The sequence below is a fragment of the Fonsecaea erecta genome (assembly GCF_001651985.1).
Source record: "Fonsecaea erecta strain CBS 125763 chromosome Unknown Scaff7, whole genome shotgun sequence".
NCBI lineage: Eukaryota > Fungi > Ascomycota > Eurotiomycetes > Chaetothyriales > Herpotrichiellaceae > Fonsecaea > Fonsecaea erecta.
Window position 1 is genome coordinate 831,143 of NW_017387250.1, and position 19,422 is coordinate 850,564.

General features: G+C 51.8%; 6 protein-coding genes across 6 annotated transcripts; 1 reads left to right on the forward strand and 5 right to left on the reverse strand.

Moving 5' to 3' along the window:
* Positions 1-166: 166 nt before the first annotated feature.
* Positions 167-2,623, reverse strand: AYL99_08155 (hypothetical protein; the record flags this gene model as incomplete). Its single annotated transcript, XM_018839663.1, has 3 exons — positions 167-1,807; positions 1,857-2,042; positions 2,093-2,623. 3 exons carry the CDS (start codon positions 2,621-2,623, stop codon positions 167-169), a joined length of 2,358 nt encoding a protein of 785 aa, XP_018690784.1.
* A 1,531-nt stretch (positions 2,624-4,154) lies between these two features.
* Positions 4,155-6,034, reverse strand: AYL99_08156 (hypothetical protein; the record flags this gene model as incomplete). The annotated part of the gene is made up of 2 exons (XM_018839664.1): positions 4,155-5,850; positions 5,901-6,034. 2 exons carry the CDS (start codon positions 6,032-6,034, stop codon positions 4,155-4,157), a joined length of 1,830 nt encoding a protein of 609 aa, XP_018690785.1.
* Positions 6,035-7,413: 1,379 nt separating this feature from the next.
* On the forward strand, positions 7,414-9,439 carry AYL99_08157 (hypothetical protein; the record flags this gene model as incomplete). Its single annotated transcript, XM_018839665.1, has 5 exons — positions 7,414-7,768; positions 7,821-7,952; positions 8,010-8,480; positions 8,541-8,606; positions 8,685-9,439. 5 exons carry the CDS (start codon positions 7,414-7,416, stop codon positions 9,437-9,439), a joined length of 1,779 nt encoding a protein of 592 aa, XP_018690786.1.
* Positions 9,440-10,471: 1,032 nt separating this feature from the next.
* Positions 10,472-12,438, reverse strand: AYL99_08158 (hypothetical protein; the record flags this gene model as incomplete). Its single annotated transcript, XM_018839666.1, has 5 exons — positions 10,472-10,684; positions 10,871-10,908; positions 10,985-11,691; positions 11,743-12,317; positions 12,370-12,438. The coding sequence occupies 5 exons, from the start codon at positions 12,436-12,438 to the stop codon at positions 10,472-10,474; spliced, it is 1,602 nt and encodes a 533-aa protein (XP_018690787.1).
* Positions 12,439-12,773: 335 nt separating this feature from the next.
* Positions 12,774-15,193, reverse strand: AYL99_08159 (hypothetical protein; the record flags this gene model as incomplete). Its single annotated transcript, XM_018839667.1, has 3 exons — positions 12,774-13,396; positions 14,203-15,049; positions 15,158-15,193. The coding sequence occupies 3 exons, from the start codon at positions 15,191-15,193 to the stop codon at positions 12,774-12,776; spliced, it is 1,506 nt and encodes a 501-aa protein (XP_018690788.1).
* Positions 15,194-16,437: 1,244 nt separating this feature from the next.
* Positions 16,438-18,744, reverse strand: AYL99_08160 (hypothetical protein; the record flags this gene model as incomplete). Its single annotated transcript, XM_018839668.1, has 1 exon — positions 16,438-18,744. One exon carries the CDS (start codon positions 18,742-18,744, stop codon positions 16,438-16,440), a length of 2,307 nt encoding a protein of 768 aa, XP_018690789.1.
* Positions 18,745-19,422: the final 678 nt, after the last annotated feature.

Consider the following 19,422-nt stretch of genomic DNA (forward strand, 5'->3'; position numbering starts at 1 on the left):
TGTGTTTCTGTGTTGCAGAGAACTCCTCGCAAGATAGAGCCATATTTCCATTGACCCGGGTATCAATGTAGATACATCAGAGCACATTATCCTCCAGTTCTCGTGCCTTTGGTATGCTAGAATCCACCCAGCCTGCAATCTTCTCTGCACCTTTGCCACTGACATGTCATTTCCGTGGAATCAATGTATCGGTATCAGCCATGCTCTGCTGACGATCCTTCCTTCCAGTCTCGAGTGGGTTCCCAACACCTTTTTCCCATTTCGCCGCTCCCCCTTTTGCGTGGGACCAGCCTTCCGCTCCCAGTCGGAAGAGACTGAACACTTCACCAACCCAGCTGCTCTGTCCGTTGCCCACTTGCTTAAGCTCGATGACATCCGCATGTGTTGTCCCTGCCTCATTTCCGTGACGGGCGTTGCCCAACATCGCAATACCCACCGTTTCAACATCAGATTTCTCTCCTGTGCTCCTGTCGCGCTCAACAATCGTGGCTTCATCGCTTCGCCGGCCAGGAACAAATGAAAACCTAGCCAACATGGTTTTGAAAACCCCCGACCTAGGCGACTCCGGACCTTGCAGAGTTGATTCGCCTGAGCTCGTCCTTCTGCTGTCCTCGACACTGATGTATGAGGGACACTTGATAAAGTCGCAGCGGGCAGGATGCTGAAACTCTGCCTTGACCTTCCGCTCAAACACTTCATCCCTGCAGTCTTTTGCTTGGCCCTGTTGTTGGGCACTGAAGAAGGACAAAGGGACATATGTCAATTCCTTCTTACTCGATGATGCATGTATGTTTCCCAGGTATCGAACTGTCAGGAAGGTACATGTTGCTGAAGGACTTGGACCTTCGGTGGGTCGACATGGAACTCGGAATGCTTTAGTGGAAAATTTTGCTTGCATCATAGTATCATAATCCCCGATAACATCGACGAGCTTAACGAAGGTGTTGTAGAGCTGCCATCGGGTCCCATCGCCAATTTTGGACACAGCAGATTGGTTGAGAAGTATCCTCAAAATCTCACTGATTGTGGAATCATCAAACCGATGTACTTGGGCCAGCTGATCTTTTGTTAGATCACCGCATTGCATCGTGACATAAGGTAAATGGTCTTGGGCAGCAGCTGGGACAAGGACGTCAAAGCTCTTGTACATGGTGGGACGGAGCATAAAACAAGCGAGATGCACTCCGGGCGGTGGGAGGTTCTCGGATGATGCGCTCCGCCTCATGCGCTCGATCTTAGACACCATCTCATCACAGCCGACTTGCATGCTCTTAGCCAGTGGTTCTGCGATTTGCGCGATGGTGGCAAACCGGTAACCCAGTGCGGCAAACCTGGCCGCCTCGCTTCTGCTTATCTGTCGATGAAGGAAAAAATACTTTCCTCGAGCTACGGAAAGCGGTGATGAAAAGCCTTGCTCTGCGTTGGGCGCTTTTTTGTAAGATTTTGCGGATAAAGGCCTGATATTAAGCTTCAACTGCGTGTGCACGGAGGTTGTTCCCGTCTCAAGTGGTTCTTCAAATAGAACCCCCAACCTCTCCAGAGGCTGGTGAATGAGATTGGCGAGCTGCTGGGCCGTGACGCAAAACAGCTGCTTAAATATTGGGGCGAAGTTGAAAGAACCTGCCAGGGCGTCGTCCGGCAAACTTTTGGAAGTGTTGGTGGGCCGGTATTTCCTTGCGATTGGGTCGTTTTCAATATGCTCTTTCATGCTGGGAACAAGGTCCCGTAACGTTATCCAGTTGTGGGATGCTTTGAAGATCCAGAGGTAGGTGGGATGAGACCTGCCAAGTTCATCTTCTCCGAAGGTCTAAAACGTCGAGTCAACACGAGCGAAGCTTCAGCCAAGAGCCTCATACCTTCTCAATATAGTGGTTTGTTATTTTTTCACTCGGCAAGGTTCCTTCCTGAGTGACCATCACTCTGCCTTCGTCGTCGAAGTAGGCGCAAGCCAGCACCAGACGCTGTGCTTTGATTCTGGCAGTGCGTTTATTGCGGCCTCGGATCAATGCCACCACAAGAAGGATGACACAGGAGCCCATTGACTAAATGTGGCATTAGCTTCAGTTTCTGTAAAACCAGGTGGCGAACTAACAAGAGCAGCTGCAATGACAGCGGTTTGCGACCTGGAGTTTCCGTGGATGTTCAAGTCGCCTTTCCAATGGTAGATTGTACCAACCGCCGCTGTCCAGTGCATTCCAGAGACGGCAGTGGCGAGAATGACACCACACAGGGCTCTTTTCCACCAGCCGTCTTTCCATGCATCTCGTAGTCGAAAAAAGATTCCAAGAGCGGTGAAGCTGGCCAACACGGCAATGACGGCAGCTCCGGCAACATTTTGAACGCGGTATGAGCAAACATAGTTCTCAACGCCGTATTGTCCGAGATAGTGCATGGCGCAAACGGCAGCTCCGGTGAGACAGGAGGCAATGGCAACATGAAGCTGTCGAGCTCGTGTGGGCATTCCGAGAGTGTAGAAGGCAAAAAGGAGGACAATGATTGGCATAAAGAAAGAGATTGCGGTGAAGCCGGGGTTGTAGAGAATCTGACGTTGGGGGTCTCCGTTTTGTAGCACGATAGCTCTATTACCGACGAAGTGCATGCCCCAGATCCCGATGCCGCCCATCGTGATGGCGGACGCCACAAGGAGGAACCTCCGGGATTGGTTAGCGGACAGCCATGGCGGCGAAAGTGAAGTGAACTTGCCAATTGTACGCTCCTCTCCTTGATGTGCGCCTTTGCAGCAGTTCCAGTGTGGTGATACATCCTATCAGTGAGGTAAAGAAGGAAAGAACAATGTGACCAGCATCGTAAGAGACGGTGGTTTGGGTGGGATCCGAGCTGGTACGCACAGCAAGCAAAAGCAGCGTGAAGATAGCATTGTGGTCCATTCGTCAGCAATGGTGTGGGTGTCAAGTTTGATCAAGGACTTTGGACCTCGAGCAAACAGTCCCAGGCAGTGAAGAGAGAAGGGGCGAGTCAAGCCGGATAATCTCAAGTACGAGTGAACTGAGCAGGGAATAGGAGGGCATTCAAAAGGAGCAGGAATGCTAGAAATGAGGAAGACCGGCAGTGGAAAAGGTAGGGTCAAGATGAAAATGATACAAGTTTGAAACCCAACGAGGCGTCAGTTGCGCTGGAGGAACAGTAATGAAAGAAGAAGACGCGCCTTCAGGGGAACGAGGACGCATATATTCACCAGGTGGTGGAAGGGACGATGTTAACAGAGACTCATTTTTTTTGCCCTTGTTTTCAGACGGAACAAGCGATCAAGATTCAAAACTCAGGCAGGCGCATCCGCTAAGCCAGTTGTCAGCAGCTTTCAAGGCGGCTAGTGCAGTTGAAGCCTGGAAGGATATGGTGGCTCTGGGTCCAAATGAAGTACAGCTATGCAGGAGAATTGCGTGAGGGTGTCTGGCCGTACGGGCTGGATTTGTGTGGGAAAGCCGACGGCGAGTAAGGGCGATGTATGGCACGTTGAGTGACAGGGGTCGTCCAGAGGAGAACGATGCAAGAGATCGGAGGAGGCGAGGAGTGCGCGAGTCTGCTTTTGACACCGGAATCAGGACTGGCATCATCATCTGGGCACCGGAGTACAGCGTCCAAGCGAGAGCAGAGGAGAAGGGTTGTGTGGCAGTTTGAGGTTGTCAAGTGACAGATTTGACAGGTCCTCTAGACCATATCGACACCAGTCAAAGATGCAAGGAGGAGAGGAACTAATGAGTCCGTTCTCCCCAGATTCCCAGGACTTGCGCCGCTTCCATGCATCCAACTGTGGGAATATGAGCAGAGGTATAACAGGATAGACCAAAGCAAAGCAGATCAACGTGAGGAGACAGTGAGAGAGAAGTGAGTGGGCGAAAAGTGAAAAGTTGAAAGTGAAGTGACAAGAGACTGTGTAACTGTAGAGTCCCAGTTTGGACTAGTCGAATCCCACTAGCGATCCGCGCTATACTGTATCGGGACAGATACTTCGATCTTCCTCTCCGGCTGCGATCGCCAGGCACCAGATACACGGTGGGCTAGTGAGGCCTCTGGGCACGATTCCCATTGCTGACATTGTTGGGTACGCCAAAGGTAAACTGCAAAAGGGATGGCAATCCCATACGTCTATCATTAGAAAGAATACCACTATTTCATGCCCCTTTTTGAGATCCTTACTTGGGAGCCGATTGCTGTCCCTTGGCAACCACTGTGTCTTCCTCCTCACTATCGCTCGCCAGATCATAGTGCTGGGCTTCCATGTTCCCATGTCGCCGGCTCGACTCCAGGTCGTCCAGTTCACTCTCGTCAAAATCCCCTGCTTCCACATCTCCCCGACCTTTCCGCATGGAGCCATGTGCAAGTGGGACGCTGATGTACCCTTGGCTGCGGGCCTTTCGCCTTCCTCGCCAGACCCAGTAGCCAAACAAAGCTGCAGCAATGAGCACAAACACCAGAGCCGCCTCGCCGCTGCGATAGTAGGCTTTGAGTTCGGCGTCTTTGAGCTTCTGACTTTCCTCTTCGGCAGTGGTGGTGGTGGTGGTGGTGCTGTTGGCTGGTGCCTCAACCTCTGTTTCCGTGCCCACCTTTTCACCACCAATAAGGCTGTCGATAGGCTGCCCACCAATGCCACTGACATCCACTCCCATGAATCGATCAAGCATATCTCGCGTCCGTCGGGGGTAATCGAACGGCACCATGTGACTCGAATTGTAGAATTTGACGTAGGTGAGGTTCCGTGCTTCTTGGTATATCCCAGCCGGTTCCCCTTCGAATTCCCAATCGCGCTTCGGAGCTATGACACCGGGAGACAGCTCAAATCCTTTACCACCCAGCCACTGCATGTTGTTGACGAAATCCTCTGTTCCGATATGATTGCAGATCAGGTCGTTCGCGCCACTGAATAATAGCACTGGAACGCCTTCCTCGAGAATTCCCGGGAGCAGTTGAATACTTGGTTTCGAGTGCCTAGCCCGGAACGAAGAGGAAACGGCCCCGGAACATTCCACCCATCCAGTCCGCTTGTCGGGGTTCACGTGTAGGGCCGCCAGTACATCGTCCTGGCGCAGATAAGGCGTCACAGTCTCCAAATCCGGAGGCCAGGCCATTCCGCACGACGGCCACTTGTCTTTGAGGGTGATGTCGTACATGTTGTAACACATGTTGTCCACCTTCGACACCTCTAGGATTGTGGATAGAACGACCTCACACACACTGATGTCCACCGTTTCCGTCGCACCGGGCTTGCCGAGTTCGGCGAGGCAGGATGCCTGTGCCGCCTCAACTTTGGCTGCTTCGGGAGTGCCGCCTTGGATGAGATGGGACTGGTAGGCAAATGGGAGATAGGACAGGTATTGTTCAGCCGGAGCAATCCAACCGTTCCCAATGAGAAGCCCTTTCAGGTTCCAGGTTCCCTTCCCCTGATTCTTCACTTTCGCGTTGCGGTCCAAAACAGCCCTTGTGATATAAGGAATGTATTGCCCGGCGTATGATTCGCCTGCGAAGTAGAGGTCGTCATTTTCGTATTGTGGGAATAGCGCAAACCACTTTTCCATAAACACAAGAAATTGGTCGGCCATTTCTTGCAGTTCATGGAGGTAGCTGTCAGTGTTCACATAGCTGAAGCCGGTCCCGACAGGGTTGTCGACGAATAATACGTTTGCGAATTGGTCCCAGGACCCCTCGTTATAAACCAGTTTTCCTCCCTCTCTTACTCGATAAGGGCCTAACTCCATCATTGCCCCATCCATCGAGCTGCATCCCGGTCCACCATTGAGCCAGATGACGGTTCGTGCTCGGTCGGCAATGTGTCGGTTCTGATAGTGCCAGAAAAACATGTGTCCGTTATGTTCAGGGTTAATCTCAATATGTCTGCATACATCAATGTCTGTGTTTTTTCTCGACGGGTTGGGGCTCCGTACCCTGCGTGCATCTTCAGGAGGGGGCCATCTGGCTGTCCTGGCAGCGAATGCACAAAGTAATCAGCTGCGGTTTTGTCCGCCCATGCTGAGGAGATAATGGCAAGCAGGGCGCATGTCGCCCAAAATCTGGCCATATTGTAGGAGGAACTGCGAGAAATGGTGCTACCGCTCAGCTGACATCTCCGGGCTAGGCGTGCGAGGGAGGCACGAGTAGAGGTGATGCTGCGGAAAGGCAGAGTTTCGTGGAGTATATCGTCTCTGTGTCCGTGGCTTTTTGGACCGTGTGGATGAAAAGACAACTCCAGGGGAGAGTGATCTGACTGAAAGACACTGGATCGGGAATTCGCGATTGGGGGCGCAGTCTGACTTGAGCCAGCTGTCCAAGTCGAGGCGGGTTTCGGGGTGAATTGGTGGAGGAAATACGAATTAGGTCACGTTTGCCATAGACGACTCGTTACAATGAGAAAGGGGGAGGTAGTATCTCAGATGCCCTCGACTGGGTTTTTATTGAAAAAATGAGAAAATGAGAAACAGCATATGCCCCTGGCTGAGCCCAGAAGTTGACGAATCCCTGTCGGATAAACCTGGCTTGGCTTTTTCCGCGCGGCACCATCTCGTCGCCTCGCCGCCAGATCGACAGCTTGTATGCGCGCCTCAGATCCATCAACCCCCTAACTCCCTTCTACTGAGAATGCTGAAACGCAGTCTGCCAGAAATCCCATCCCACAGTATGGTGAAAACTGAACCTCCCATGCAAGTTCATGTCGGAACGCAACCCATCCGAACCTCCTTGGCTCCACAACTTTGTCTGGACCTCTCCAATCCTCCTCCGGGAAGAGAACAGGACAGGATAGGAGATGTTGCACGTAACCTCACAAGAGCACGATGTTGCTACAGAATACTCTTGACGCTTTCAACATTGTGAACGAAAACATATGCAGAGAGTGGCTGATGATTCCCGTCGACTGCAGACGCTCACCACCTGCTTCTGTTGTTTACATCACCCCAAACGGCGCACGGTGAGTCCAGGATTGCCGATGACATTCAGATAACACCGTCGCTGTGGGACGATACAGGTGAGATCCCTTTGAGCAGGATTTGCTGCGAAATGGCACAAAGTGAGGATATCATGGATGGTTGAGATTTTCTGCCGCACTTCGAAAGACCCCAGCCTCGAGGGAGATTCCTATTGTTGTTTTGAACCGCACCCCCGATTCACTCCATGAATAGCCGTCCATTCATCACCCATTGGGACAGTGACAGTGAAGGAATATGGGCGGCTGGGACGAAATCCTTCCACTTTGGGACGGTGAGGTGAATACTCCCACTGATGAATCTGAAATCTCTTCAATGTCACCGTTTTCATTTTCCTCACCTTCCCTACAACCGCTATCTCTCTTGAGACCTGTCCTGCGTGTTCCTCTATCTCTATCCATTGTGATATTGAAAGGACGACGGTGCCATTAATATCTCCATCAACCCAATCCCTCTCAATTGCGTCCTTCAATGCGAGATGCCCGTCTTCAGTACGCCTTCCATTGGCTTGCCTGATCCCGAGAAGAAAACTGTGGAAACCATGGAGACTTCATTGAACCAAATCACTCTTCCTGAACGTCCCAGCAAGTCCTGGTACAAGAAGCTCAGCTTCAGCTCCCGGAGTGGCAGCAAGAGTAAACGTTCTTCTCGCATGTCTACCGACGTCCTGGGGCTCCAAGCAATGAGCGACGAGGAATATCTTCTGAACAAACCCCTCCCTCCTCTTCCTCAGCCACCATATTTCGAGTACATGTTCGCGGATGCCGGTCTCATGGCGATGATGTCCAATGAGTCATTGAAGTCAACGCTCAATGCACACGAGGCTGCACCAGGTAGTCTCATACCATCCCACTGCATTGGAGTTTCTAACCATGATCTGCAAAGCTATCACTCCATTGGAGTCCAATCGTGTTCAACCCACGCCAGCCGGTCCCTCGGAGGAAGGTTTCATCCTTGAAAGTCCCGAGCTCGCCCAGTTCGCATTCGCCCAGGCTGGCGTGAATGTGACAACCAAAGGTATATCATCTCCCACCAATCTCTGTGTCCTATGCTTTGCTAATCGACTGCAACCAGACATCATCGACAATCACTTCGCCGCCCTTGGCGCCGGCCTCGAAGGATATCGTCACATTGACTTACAGGACGCGCTGGAGAAAGAAAAGGCCAGTGAGTTGTTCTTTGGCGGTAGTGTGGCCAGAGAGGGACCAACCCCCGATCACGTTCCCGTGGTCGATGAAGATGGCTTTGCCTCTCGACGAGAAGGTCTGGAGGACTGGCCTCAGCTTTGGAGACCAGACAAAGAGACTCTCGCCGACTACGAAGTCAAAGTCCCCGAGAACTTGTCAAAACAACCCAGCAAGACTGGAGACCAGGACAACAACGGTGAAAAGCCTATTCTCCAGCCCAAGTCTCGGAAGAACAAGGTTAAGGTCGAGCTTCGAGACCCTTCTGTTCCGGACTCATACTACAATGCCGATGGTACCATCACCGATCCATATGTCCCACCAATTCTGGCTCCTCGCCCATTGGCCATTCGGAAGAAAGGTGAGTAGTCTCCGACATGCCATGTTCTCTCTCATCTTGAAATACTCACGGACTCTACAGTCAAGAAGCGGAATGCCAGCGACTCGTTCGTAACGAACACCACTGGCAATCAGCCGCAAACCGATGGTCAGTATGCCCTGGACACCCCTTTTTCTCCCTTTTCATTCATGACACGTTCCTCCTGTCACTAACCCAAATCTCCAGACTACGACAACAACATCCATCTCCTCTCCACCAAGAAGATCCGTGTGTCAGAGAAGCTCGTCGATCAAGACGTCAACAGCAGCAGCCGTGCCGTCTCCTTGTGTGGCTCCATCTCTGAAGACACTCCCTCCACTTTCTCCTGCGATGACCGAAGCCGCAACAGCGCCGGCACCGCGATCACCGATGTCGATGACTACGACTCCGACGCAGCCCTCGCCCTCAAGCGCAAGCGCCTCACCACCGGATTGACTCGCTACCCCGGCCAATTCGAGTCCTATGAAGCCGACTACCTTCACGTGCGCGCCAGCCGCAGCTCGACCCTCGGAGAGCCGGTCTCCTTCACCATGGGCGACCCGCTCCACCCCAATGACGAGTTCACGCACACCAACTTTGTCCCAGACCCAACATACCCCGCGAAGAACTACTCCCAAGCCGACCTGGACGCTCTCCCCGTGCGCTCTCATGCGCTCAAGCACGCCGAACGCTGTGCCGCGCACGCCGCCTCGCTCGGCCACGTCCGGTCCGACGTCGAAGAGACCCTGCGCCGCGAAGTCCACCGCGAGTGTAGCGCTGCGCGCCTTGAGGGTGTCTCCGTGGGTCAATACCGGTACTACCAAGGCTTCATGAGCGTGGAGGACTACGTCACCGCGCGCATCTGCGTCTGCTGGGATTTCTGCTGGTGCAGCAAGCTGTGCACCATCTACGGCGACGTCCTCTGCCCGTGCAGCGAGTGGATTGCCGTGCAGGGCGACTGAAAACAGGAACCCAGCTTCTGATATACCGTCCGCCAGGGACATTTGATGATGGCTTGAGACGTCCCCCTCAGCCAGACAGCTACACAGCACACAGCACACAGCATCCAACATCCAACATCCAGCCCCATTGGAGACAGGCACTCTCACAGGACGGGAGTACCTGCATGCATGTACATAAGGCGCACGCACACACAGGACCCCACATGTCCTTCATTCAGAGAAGCAAAATCTCCAAGGATCGAAGAACGAAGGAGCGTCTTCCAAATCCAGGATGAGATATCTTCCTTCCCCCTCCGTCGAAGACGAAGAATTTCGACGACCAAAAAAAAAGACACATTCTCGGGTTAGGAGAAAAGAAAACGAAAGAAAAAAGAAGGAAAAGGAAAACGGAGAAAAAACAGCACGGGCGGATGCAATGGGGCGTGCGTGGGTTCAGGCATTCATCCATCCATCCCATGCATGCATGCGTGTCCACTGAATGACGACGACGAGCGTCGAGAGAAGAATGCGCGTGGCATCCAGATTGCTATCTTTGTCTATGCATGAGCGAGCAGGCACACAAAAGGGACAGGTTGCACTGGACAGACAGGCACGGTTCGAACCGTGTGGCTGATATGATATGATATGGTCAGTCAGTCGGTTGGTTGATTTTTGTTTACTTGTCCGCGCACCGGGCTGGCTGGGGGCTGGTTGAGTGTTTTCCAGGTGATGATCGACTATGGATATTACTCCGATCGATCGATACAACCCACAGCAGGAAGAAACAGTTGGTCCCTCAAGAGCTTCCGAAGTGCACGAGACATGGACATGGATATGGGACATGACGCTTCGAAGTGCTGTGAGTCCTGCAATCTCAGAGCACCCACCACAGGGTGAAGAGCTGAGCAGCCGAGCAGCAGCAACAACAACAGGGCATAGCTGGTAAGAGGAGCGGAGTACCAACGAGAAGTTAGACAAAATGGAACAAAGCAGTCATAGTCATAGATCCAATTCCGATTCGACAGCTATCAAAAAATTATCGAGTCGAATGCTTCAGCGTCTTGTGAATGTCTTGAGCACATGTGCTCGTAGCGCTGACTCGATGCAGCGGTCCATCCCGAGTCCCAGCTCAAGCGCCGACGGCTCCAGCACTGTTGTGAGAGAAGCAGTTGTGTTTTCTTCCTTCGCGCTGTCGTCTTCAAGTTCAAAGTTCCGCCAACGTTGTGTCTCAAAGCTCTCAACATGCCAATGTTCAGTGTTGAAGCACTTTTAAAGCTCAGTGAGCAGCATGGAACATCACGGTGGCACCCACCGCCCACTCTTGAATCTGTTTGCTTGAAATCAAAAGCAATGCCGTCTTCACGGACCATGTAATGTACCTGCAGGTGGCACTCTCCTGAGTCAAGATCTCATCTCTTCCAATTGCACGGAGAACTACTTTTGAGTAGTCACCAGATTCTTTAAGAACTGCACCGTGTTTGCCATGATCCCTGCTCGAGAAGAAAGAGTCAGTCACACTGACGGGTAAAGAGGCAGAAGAAGGGAGACTGATAACTCAAAACTTACCTGTGGGGGTAGCTGCCTGGGAGACAGAATCTTGTTCTGCGCGAAGAGCGATGTTGGAGACACTATCTTCGGGTCGGATCTCGACGTTGTCAGCTAAGCTCTGGTGGTGCAACTTGCCGACAGAGCGTGTAGTTGTGGACAGGGTCATCGCAGATGGGGACGACGTAATTGAGATCAGAGAAGACAGCAGACCTTGCTTGGGCGTCCTGCAGTCAGCGGTGCCGTTCAAAATCTGGGGTTGGCTTCTGGGGGGCAGCGTGATAACCATGCCAGGTTTTAGGCTCTCCAAAGTGATTCTGCTCTCTTCAGCAACAACAGCTTCCTCTTCGGTTGTGAAGACGTCACTCAACGGAGAAGTTGGTGGAGAGTATTCAATGCTTGGAAGAGGGATATCCGCAGGATCCATGCCAGACCACCTAACCTTTTCTTCGGATACCGCAAGGAGCTTTTCTTGGACATCATTCCCCTTCATATGTGCCGCGCCTTTCTTGGTGCACATCTGGTGTTGAGGAAGTACATTTGCTGGCTTGCTCATGACAGTCTGATTATGGTTTCTGGCGACTTGCATTATGACCTGTTGTCCACGAATCGGTGTGTGTGATAGAGCTCGAACTGCTTCTTCCGCATCTTCAGACGACTTGAGATCAAGAGAAGCATGACCGGCCACACGCGTGTCACTCCATTGGGGAAAGAGGGTAACAGATTCGCTGTGAGATGAATTAGCTTCTCGATGGGAAAAGTGCGTGAAAGATACATACACGTCAAATCCCGTGAAGAACTTTCTGAGATCACGCTCAGTGATCCCACAAGGAAGATTGCGAATGTTCAGTCGTCTGCCCTCGGCATTCCCTGGACGGGGCTGGACTTTCACGGGCAATGGCTGCGCCTTTTTGTGACGCTTTGCTCCCTTGATCGCTTCGGCGCCGACGACATAATCATCATCATCCCCTGAAGATGTAATAGCACTGGAGTCCTCGTCTTCGACCCCGCAAGCGTTAGGCTCATAGTTCACTTGCTTCCCGCGAGTTCGAAGTCGAACAGAGAATGGTTTGATATCAACCTGGCCGTCAACTTGAGGAGGCCCAGCAACGTCTGCGTCGTCTTGATCATCACCATCATCATTGTCGACGTCTTGAATCTTACGTTTGACACCTCCGGTTTTCTGCTTCTTCCCCTGGCTGGCCTTCCGTCCTTGGGGAGGTTGGGCTGGTGTTGGCGTAGTAGTTTGTGTAGTGTTTGCGTTTTCCTCGATCTTTTTCTTGAGCCGCCGCCAGCGAATTTCCACAGCCCCTCTGGTCGACCCTGTCGCAACGGCCACAGCATTCCAGTCAATCTACTCGATGTCAGTGGAGGCTCAAGGGCATTGCTACCACCACTATATGTACCTTTCCAGAAGCGCTGTTGAGACAGTGGTACATAAAGAGGACGTTGTCATCGGCTTGGAACGGGGCCATGACGGTGGACTGTTCTTGGGCTCAGAGTTGTGGAGGAGAGAAGATTGTTGAGTTAGGAGTGATGGAGTTGGAAGTGGGAAGTGGGAAGAATGAAGAGCCAGGGCATTGACTTAAAACAAGTAGCCAGGAGCCCGCAACAAGTGAAAAGAGATGAGGAGTTAGGTATATCCGAAGAACATCGAGATGAGGTGAGGTCAAAGTGAGTTGAAGGTGATCCAGGTCCGGTTGGGTTTGGTCCAAGGTCGACTCAGCGGTTGGCCGCAGCTGTAGTCAGAGAACAGTGTATTTCCGTGATTCAATACGTCTCGTTTCCTTTACCAGGATTTCAAGCTCATTCATGTTTCCATTTCAACGTCATTCAATTCTCCCTGAGTTGCATTTTTGAGTGCGTTCCGATTTCTTGTCACAGACTCCAGCAAGGCCTCCTTTAGAACAGTCTGGGCCCCTCGTGCAGCAGCCACGGCAGCATCAACCAAATCGTCGAATCCAACGGATGCATTAGCGTCTTGGGTTGATATAGAACCACTCGACCACACTTCGACAATCTCATCCCTCGACGACAAGTAGCCCACCACACAGCTCGCCTGTATCTCATCGTGTTCCAAAGCCGCAGGATCTAGTACTCGTAAAGACTTTGAGTTGGGTCCAGGAACAACAGCACCGACGCCTGCGGCCAACAGATCCAAACAGTCGATCTTCGCATCGGCAAGCGCTGCCATAGCCACATTGATTGCGGCCGCCAGCAGGTTGAGGAGCCCGAGCCCCGCAAACCGATCCCCCTCCTCTTGGTCATCTTCTCCCTCGAGGACTGTTACTGCGACGTCGACAGCACTCTTCGGCCATCTATCTGGCAATAGAACGCCTTTCAAGGCATTTTCCAGGTGTAATCCCAGGTCCTTTTCGGTCTGATTAGGAACGTAGCCTTGCCGGACACGGGTTGCAAATGGAGCAAACTTGACTGATGCGGTCAGTTGCGCATTGGGTGAGAATGACGCGGTTCTGGGCAGTGGCTTTGGCCCATGTACAGAGCATGACAACTTTATGGTGGAGGATGTAGGGACAAGAGAGTGTCTCGGCTGCGGAGGACTTTCGAGTTCAAAATACGCTGACCCATTGGCCGAGGGCACTATCCCTGTCTGTAAAACTGCTCTCAATCAGTATATACCAGTGGTAGAGGGAGACGGACGACGGACATATCTTGCGCAGTTCATTTGGTTTTCTCAATCGTTGTCGCGGTACGGGCGCAGCCTGTGGATGAGGCGCAAACACAGGAGGGCTGGTCGTGCCTGCAGGCCCATTTATTCTTCGTCTGTCGCTCATGACATCGCAATGTTGGTCAGGATGAGTGGACGTCCCAGGAAAGGCCTGGACATGGGTTCAAACTGAGGAAAACATTTACGAGCAGCCAGTCGCAATCATTGCACTCGCCAAGGATCGCAAAAATGTGATGCGCGATTCAATACTCCGCTCTATTTTGCGGGGAGATGACCACCGACAGATTTGGTTACGTGTGATTTAGTTATTACATGTGAATGAAGTGCTCAGTATATTCGTGGATTACCCGTCCTCATCGTTGGTGAGCATGTACGGCTGTCTTTCTCTACCAAGACTGGTGAGAACTCGCCCGTGGACATTTCTGCTCCAGCTATCCATTCACGAAGACATTAACACTGACTGTCCTCGGTCTTTCCCCAATTTAACCCATTGTTTGTAGGTATTTATTGCCAGCATAACCTGTGATTGCAGCCAACAGTCCCAACGAACCCACCAAGATTGCCAAACGTCTCTTCAGTTGCGCAATCAAAGCAATATTTCCATTCTTCAGCCAGGACCTTGGGAACATGTGCGGAAAAGGCTCAATCGGAATATCCACGTTGAGAATCTTGCATAATGGCTCCCATCCATCCCGGACGTTGAAGAGGAAGAGCTGGTGCGGTGGCACCACGCGCCGAACATACTCAGCATGCGCTTCATAAAGTCCCTCCTGGTTAACCATAGGCCATGGCTCACACGGAGGTATGCCCACAGCTTGCGGGACACGCTTCCAGAACTCATGAGAGAAGATGCAAAAGCGCCTCAGGCTGGGAGAGAGCCACGACCAAGGAGATAGGTCATGGATACTCTGCCAAAGTGCTGAATAGCTGGCCCACCACGACTCTCGGTCTCGAACAGTGCATATGACTTTGGCCTCCGGGTACAGGTGTAACAGCTCCTCGAGGAAGTAACAACCAGGTTGATCGGAGCTTGCCACACAGCCTTCAGTTAATTCGGCGAGACGATACTGTACAAAGGTGCGATCGACCAGAGTTTTCATGGGACAGTGTCGCGCGAGCTCCAGCATTCGTCGTTGCATATCGGCGTCATCAAGATACGAAGCCGCACCCCCATCGAAAACTGGACCTTTTAGAAGAATTTCGAGAGCTTTGGTCATGGATGTAGTGCCAGTCCGAGGCAGCCCGCCAACTATGACAGCCAGCGCAGGCCGGCGATCAACCTCGTCGCTTGCCATAATAACATAGAGTGATTCTAGGTGGTCGTCGTCAATGTCGTTGACTATGTTATTGCGCACTCCTGATCGATCATTTTCCTCATCAAAGATGGCATTCGGCACCTGATGAGATCATATTCAAAGGTAAGCGTGAGCCTAGTGAGCCCGAGGACACGAGTAGCTTTCCGCACGCTGATCCACCAGATCCGTGTTTGAGCTAATCGTATATACCTCCACAAATCTGGAAAATGTGCTTCTCATCTGCATCTTCAACCCGTTGTCGAACCTTTTCGGGAGGCGTAAGATGAACCTGCAGCCCTCGCAACTATCCAGCCCTACGACCTAGCGAGCTAGCCTCGTTCGGAGTTTGTCACGGGACCAAAGATGCCAAGCTCCCGATGTTTATCCGACGCCGAAACAATTTTGCTCGCTTCGACTTTTGCAGCGTCTTTCAACTTCAGCTCTGTGTCGTTCAGATCTTGAAGTCTATGAAGACCTCGTCCAGGGCGGTGGCCTTGGTGGCATTCTGTTTGGCCAAGACCCCAACGTGAGTTGCTACCTTTTACCCATGTCGTTCTCCCGTTGCCCCGTGTTACCTGATGAATTTCATCATACACCAAGTTCCGGCGATATTTCTCATGAGCCTCGAACTCAAACATGCACTACCATCTGACCCCCTTAGACACAACAGAGCTCCGGTGGATTCTGCGCATGACATCGAGCTTAGAGAAGCTGACATTTATCTACAACAGGAACAGTCAATCGTGGACGAAAAGATACCTCAAGTAATGCACGAGGTAAGCCCGTCGTGCTTTTCCTTCCTTCATCTCTTCACCTCCCACCTTCTATGATGATCCAAGGTTCTTATCAATCAGTTCTGCTTCTGATACCCCTTGAAGAAAGCATTACCAAAGCTTACCATATTATCTGACTTTACACATCTGTAAAAACATTGTCTCAAGCCTCATTCGCCCTAGTCAATTCATTGACCTTGCTTTGTGCTAACGCATCGCGTGTTCACAGGAACGATAGACCGCGATCTACCAAAAAAAGTAGAAACCATGCAAAGTACGTCGTCCACAATCATCCAGCCGCTGCATCAACGCCCCTCGCATCCGTGCATTGCTTGATTCCTGTTTCATGATGACACCAAGTCTATCCATTCTCTGAGTTCTCCACCTCGGAGACACCTTTCCCCCAAACGCGACTGTAACCTACCAATTGTGGCTATCGTTATGAAGTTGCGTTGGTCGCGCTACGTCGTTCCGGGGAGGGGATGAGGTCGACGGCTTTTCTGACCCTCTTTCACGCCTTTTGCTTCCAAAGAATGCCTTTGCACCGCGGTCCGGTGACTACACAAGGGACAAACGTGGCTAACTGGAATTCCGTATAGGGTTTTTTTTGATAGTAATGTATTTCAAGTTACCCCCGATTGACTAGAGGCACGGCCATATTGTCGTGAGATCTGCAACCAATCCTAACAATATATCGTGCTTCAATCATTCACTCGTTCATTCATCATAAGCGTCAACGAGACCATTTGCAGTGTGATCTCTTTCTTCGTCCTGTTTCATCACAAGGCCATCGAGTTTCATGACTAACCGATCCACCGTTCTCGCCTGCCACGGCACGAATTTTATGCCGTTCCCGTTCAATTGCATTCCATCCATGCTGTCCTGGAGATTGCCTGTCATCAATCCGACCCCAGTCCGTTTTTCCTTCTCCATATCTCGAATCTTCTTCACCAAATCCGAGAGCGTAATCTCTATCGATTCTCTCGTCCGATCCATCTCGGCGAGAACATCTCTTTCGTCTTGTCCATAGTTAGAGAAAGCGTCAAGCACGCCTTCATCCTCTTGTAGGTCAAGCCCTTCCCACACTGTCTGCAGACGGGAGAAAAGAGCGATGAAGTGGTCCACCTGATTCAGTAGTTCTTTCAATGTGGCGACAAACGCAACATTCGTGAGGAACAAGGCCGTGTGTAGGGCGTGCAAATATCTGCGATGGGCTTCTGCCATGGTCCGAGGATCTGTTGGTATCGTCGTCGCCCCATCGCTCGACAATTCCGCCATCCCTGTCTGTGCGGATGATGAGGCTGTGCCAGGCCTGGATGACCTTGCTGATAGCGGATACAGTCCATCGTTGCCGTCCAACCATTTTGAAAAGTGCATCCAACTGCTCTGAATCACCTCGCCCTGCAGAAATGCCTGGAGCTCATTGATCATAAACAGAGATCTGCTGGCAGTTGTCCAATATGCCCTGGTTCTTGTCGATCTCCGAGCGTCTCGAGCTCGCCGAGCTGCCAGTCTTTCTCGTCCAGACCGTGAAGCGCTCGTAGGAGGTCCCATTGGAGAAGGGTAGCACCTGCGATGCGATGACAGCTTCCAGAGGGAAGAAAGGTGCAGCCCTGCTCTATGGATAGAGATCAGATATGCGTTGATGAATGCATAACTTTGCACATCGCTCGAAGACAGGAAAATATGCAATGGTGAGGACGTGGGGATTGTCAAGTACAGAAGGGTCGGTGTAGGGAGCAGCGTCGACACCAGACCTCGACCAAGCTCGTTTCTCTCATCGACAGCCCGAAGAGACAGTAATTTCTTCGCTAGGTTGAGAGTGTCGTCTTCAATGTCGTCGTCGGCCTGTAAAGCTGACAATTCTGCCAAGGTCTTATTCAGTACGCTCTTCAGCTCTGCCTCCTTGATTGCAAGTTCATCGAGTCTTCCAATCTTCCTGACTGGTCGAACAGTGTTGAGTGTTTGTCGATGGTTGGCTATCCGATCGTCTGCGTGCTTAATCAACGACACCGCGAATTCACCTTGATTGAGGAGCATGTAGCGCAAGACGACTTGCAGCAGCTGCATAACAAGTGGTCGAGGCAGGATTTGAGATAGAGCATGTTCGGATATAGACTGGTTGATGGAAGATATTGTGCTCTCCAGCAGCGATGGATTCAACGGGTAGTGTAAAGACTCGAGCAATGCCAAATGTGTTGGGAGCAAAGACAAGGATGCATCACTTGACACGTTCAGTAATGGTCCAAATGACGCTGTTTGCGAATATAATTGGCTCAAAGCACAGCCAGCGGAGAGTAAAGCACTGCTTGTTCCGGGATTCAAGAATTTCGGCGTCAATGTATGGTCGATCAGGAATGAATCCATCACCGATGATGGCTTTGGATTGGGTCTGACGCAGAAATCCTCGGCCCCAGAGGTTGGCAATCTCCCATAAAGCACCCATAGCGACGCAGCTCTCATCCACGCTTTCTGGGCAACGGTCAAGAGCGCAATGGCCATGTCTTCAATATCAGAGTATCCAGTATGTGTCTCGTTCTCGAGCCAATCCAGAATGCTGGCTCCAGAAGGTGGACGGCTCTTCATATTCTGCTTGGATTGGGGGTCCAGTTGCAGGACGACCGACCATAGCCACTCCAATCGTCTCGTCCATGGCGCAAACTCAGCCACGAGGGTACTCAAAGGGACGACTTCATAGGCTCCAACATAAGCGGCGTCCTTTTGTAGTATGCGTGACTCCACCTCTATGATCTTATCCACATATTTACCCAAATGGACGTCTGCTATTGAGGAACTGACTGCTCGACAGACCATCGACCGGTGCGTGGTGGACAGCCGTGATGTTGCTCCCTTGATCTGGCCGTGTAAATCGTGCAAATGAGCTAGGGTCGCTAGCATCGCTCGTTCTGGGGGTGAGACATATTGATCGAATGTCTTTTCGTCGCCGGCTCCTGCTGCGGAGCGCCCCTGCGTCCAGATTGGTGACTGGAGGCCGGATAAGGACAAGAGGATCTCATGAAGCATTTCGCCGGCCTAACACAGGGACGAGGAGCGGGATCGTGATACAAGTCGAACAAGGCGGGGGAGTCGTGCTGCCGCTGAAATTTGAGGATTAGCCGCCCGAACAGCTCGAAGCGACACATTGAAAGGGATTGAGGCCCATAGCGAATGTGAGTGCAGGCTTGTGGAGCTGAACCGTGAATGACACGCGTCGGGCAGAGAAAGGACGCGTCGAAATCCGATCCTCCAGTTAATTCTTTGCTGCAGAATGGAACAACTTGAGGAAATCTTACACAGCGGTGCGGAAGCTCTTCTTGTGGAGGCGGCGGTGACCAATCTCAATACCGCCACCAAGCCACCGAGGCAGGCACTCTGAGCGTGGGGTGCTTTCAGTATTACTTTTAGTTATACATAGGTGGCAGGTGTGCCGAGTGGCAGCCTATTAGGCTACAAGTCAGCTAGCAAGTCTGGCGAAGCCCGGGGCCTATTATTGCCTGCGATTGCATCACTGTCTTGGGCGTCTGCCTCCTTACCAATACCCAATTGCTCTCTGCGTCAGAGGACCAACTGCATCCCGCGAATCGCCTTGACTAATATACCAACAACCATACATTCGCCCTTGTCTTTTGACTGCGCCTTCAGATTCTGTCTTTTCTTCATAATCAACCTCTTGAACAATTTGTCCTCTTGTCACTCATTTCG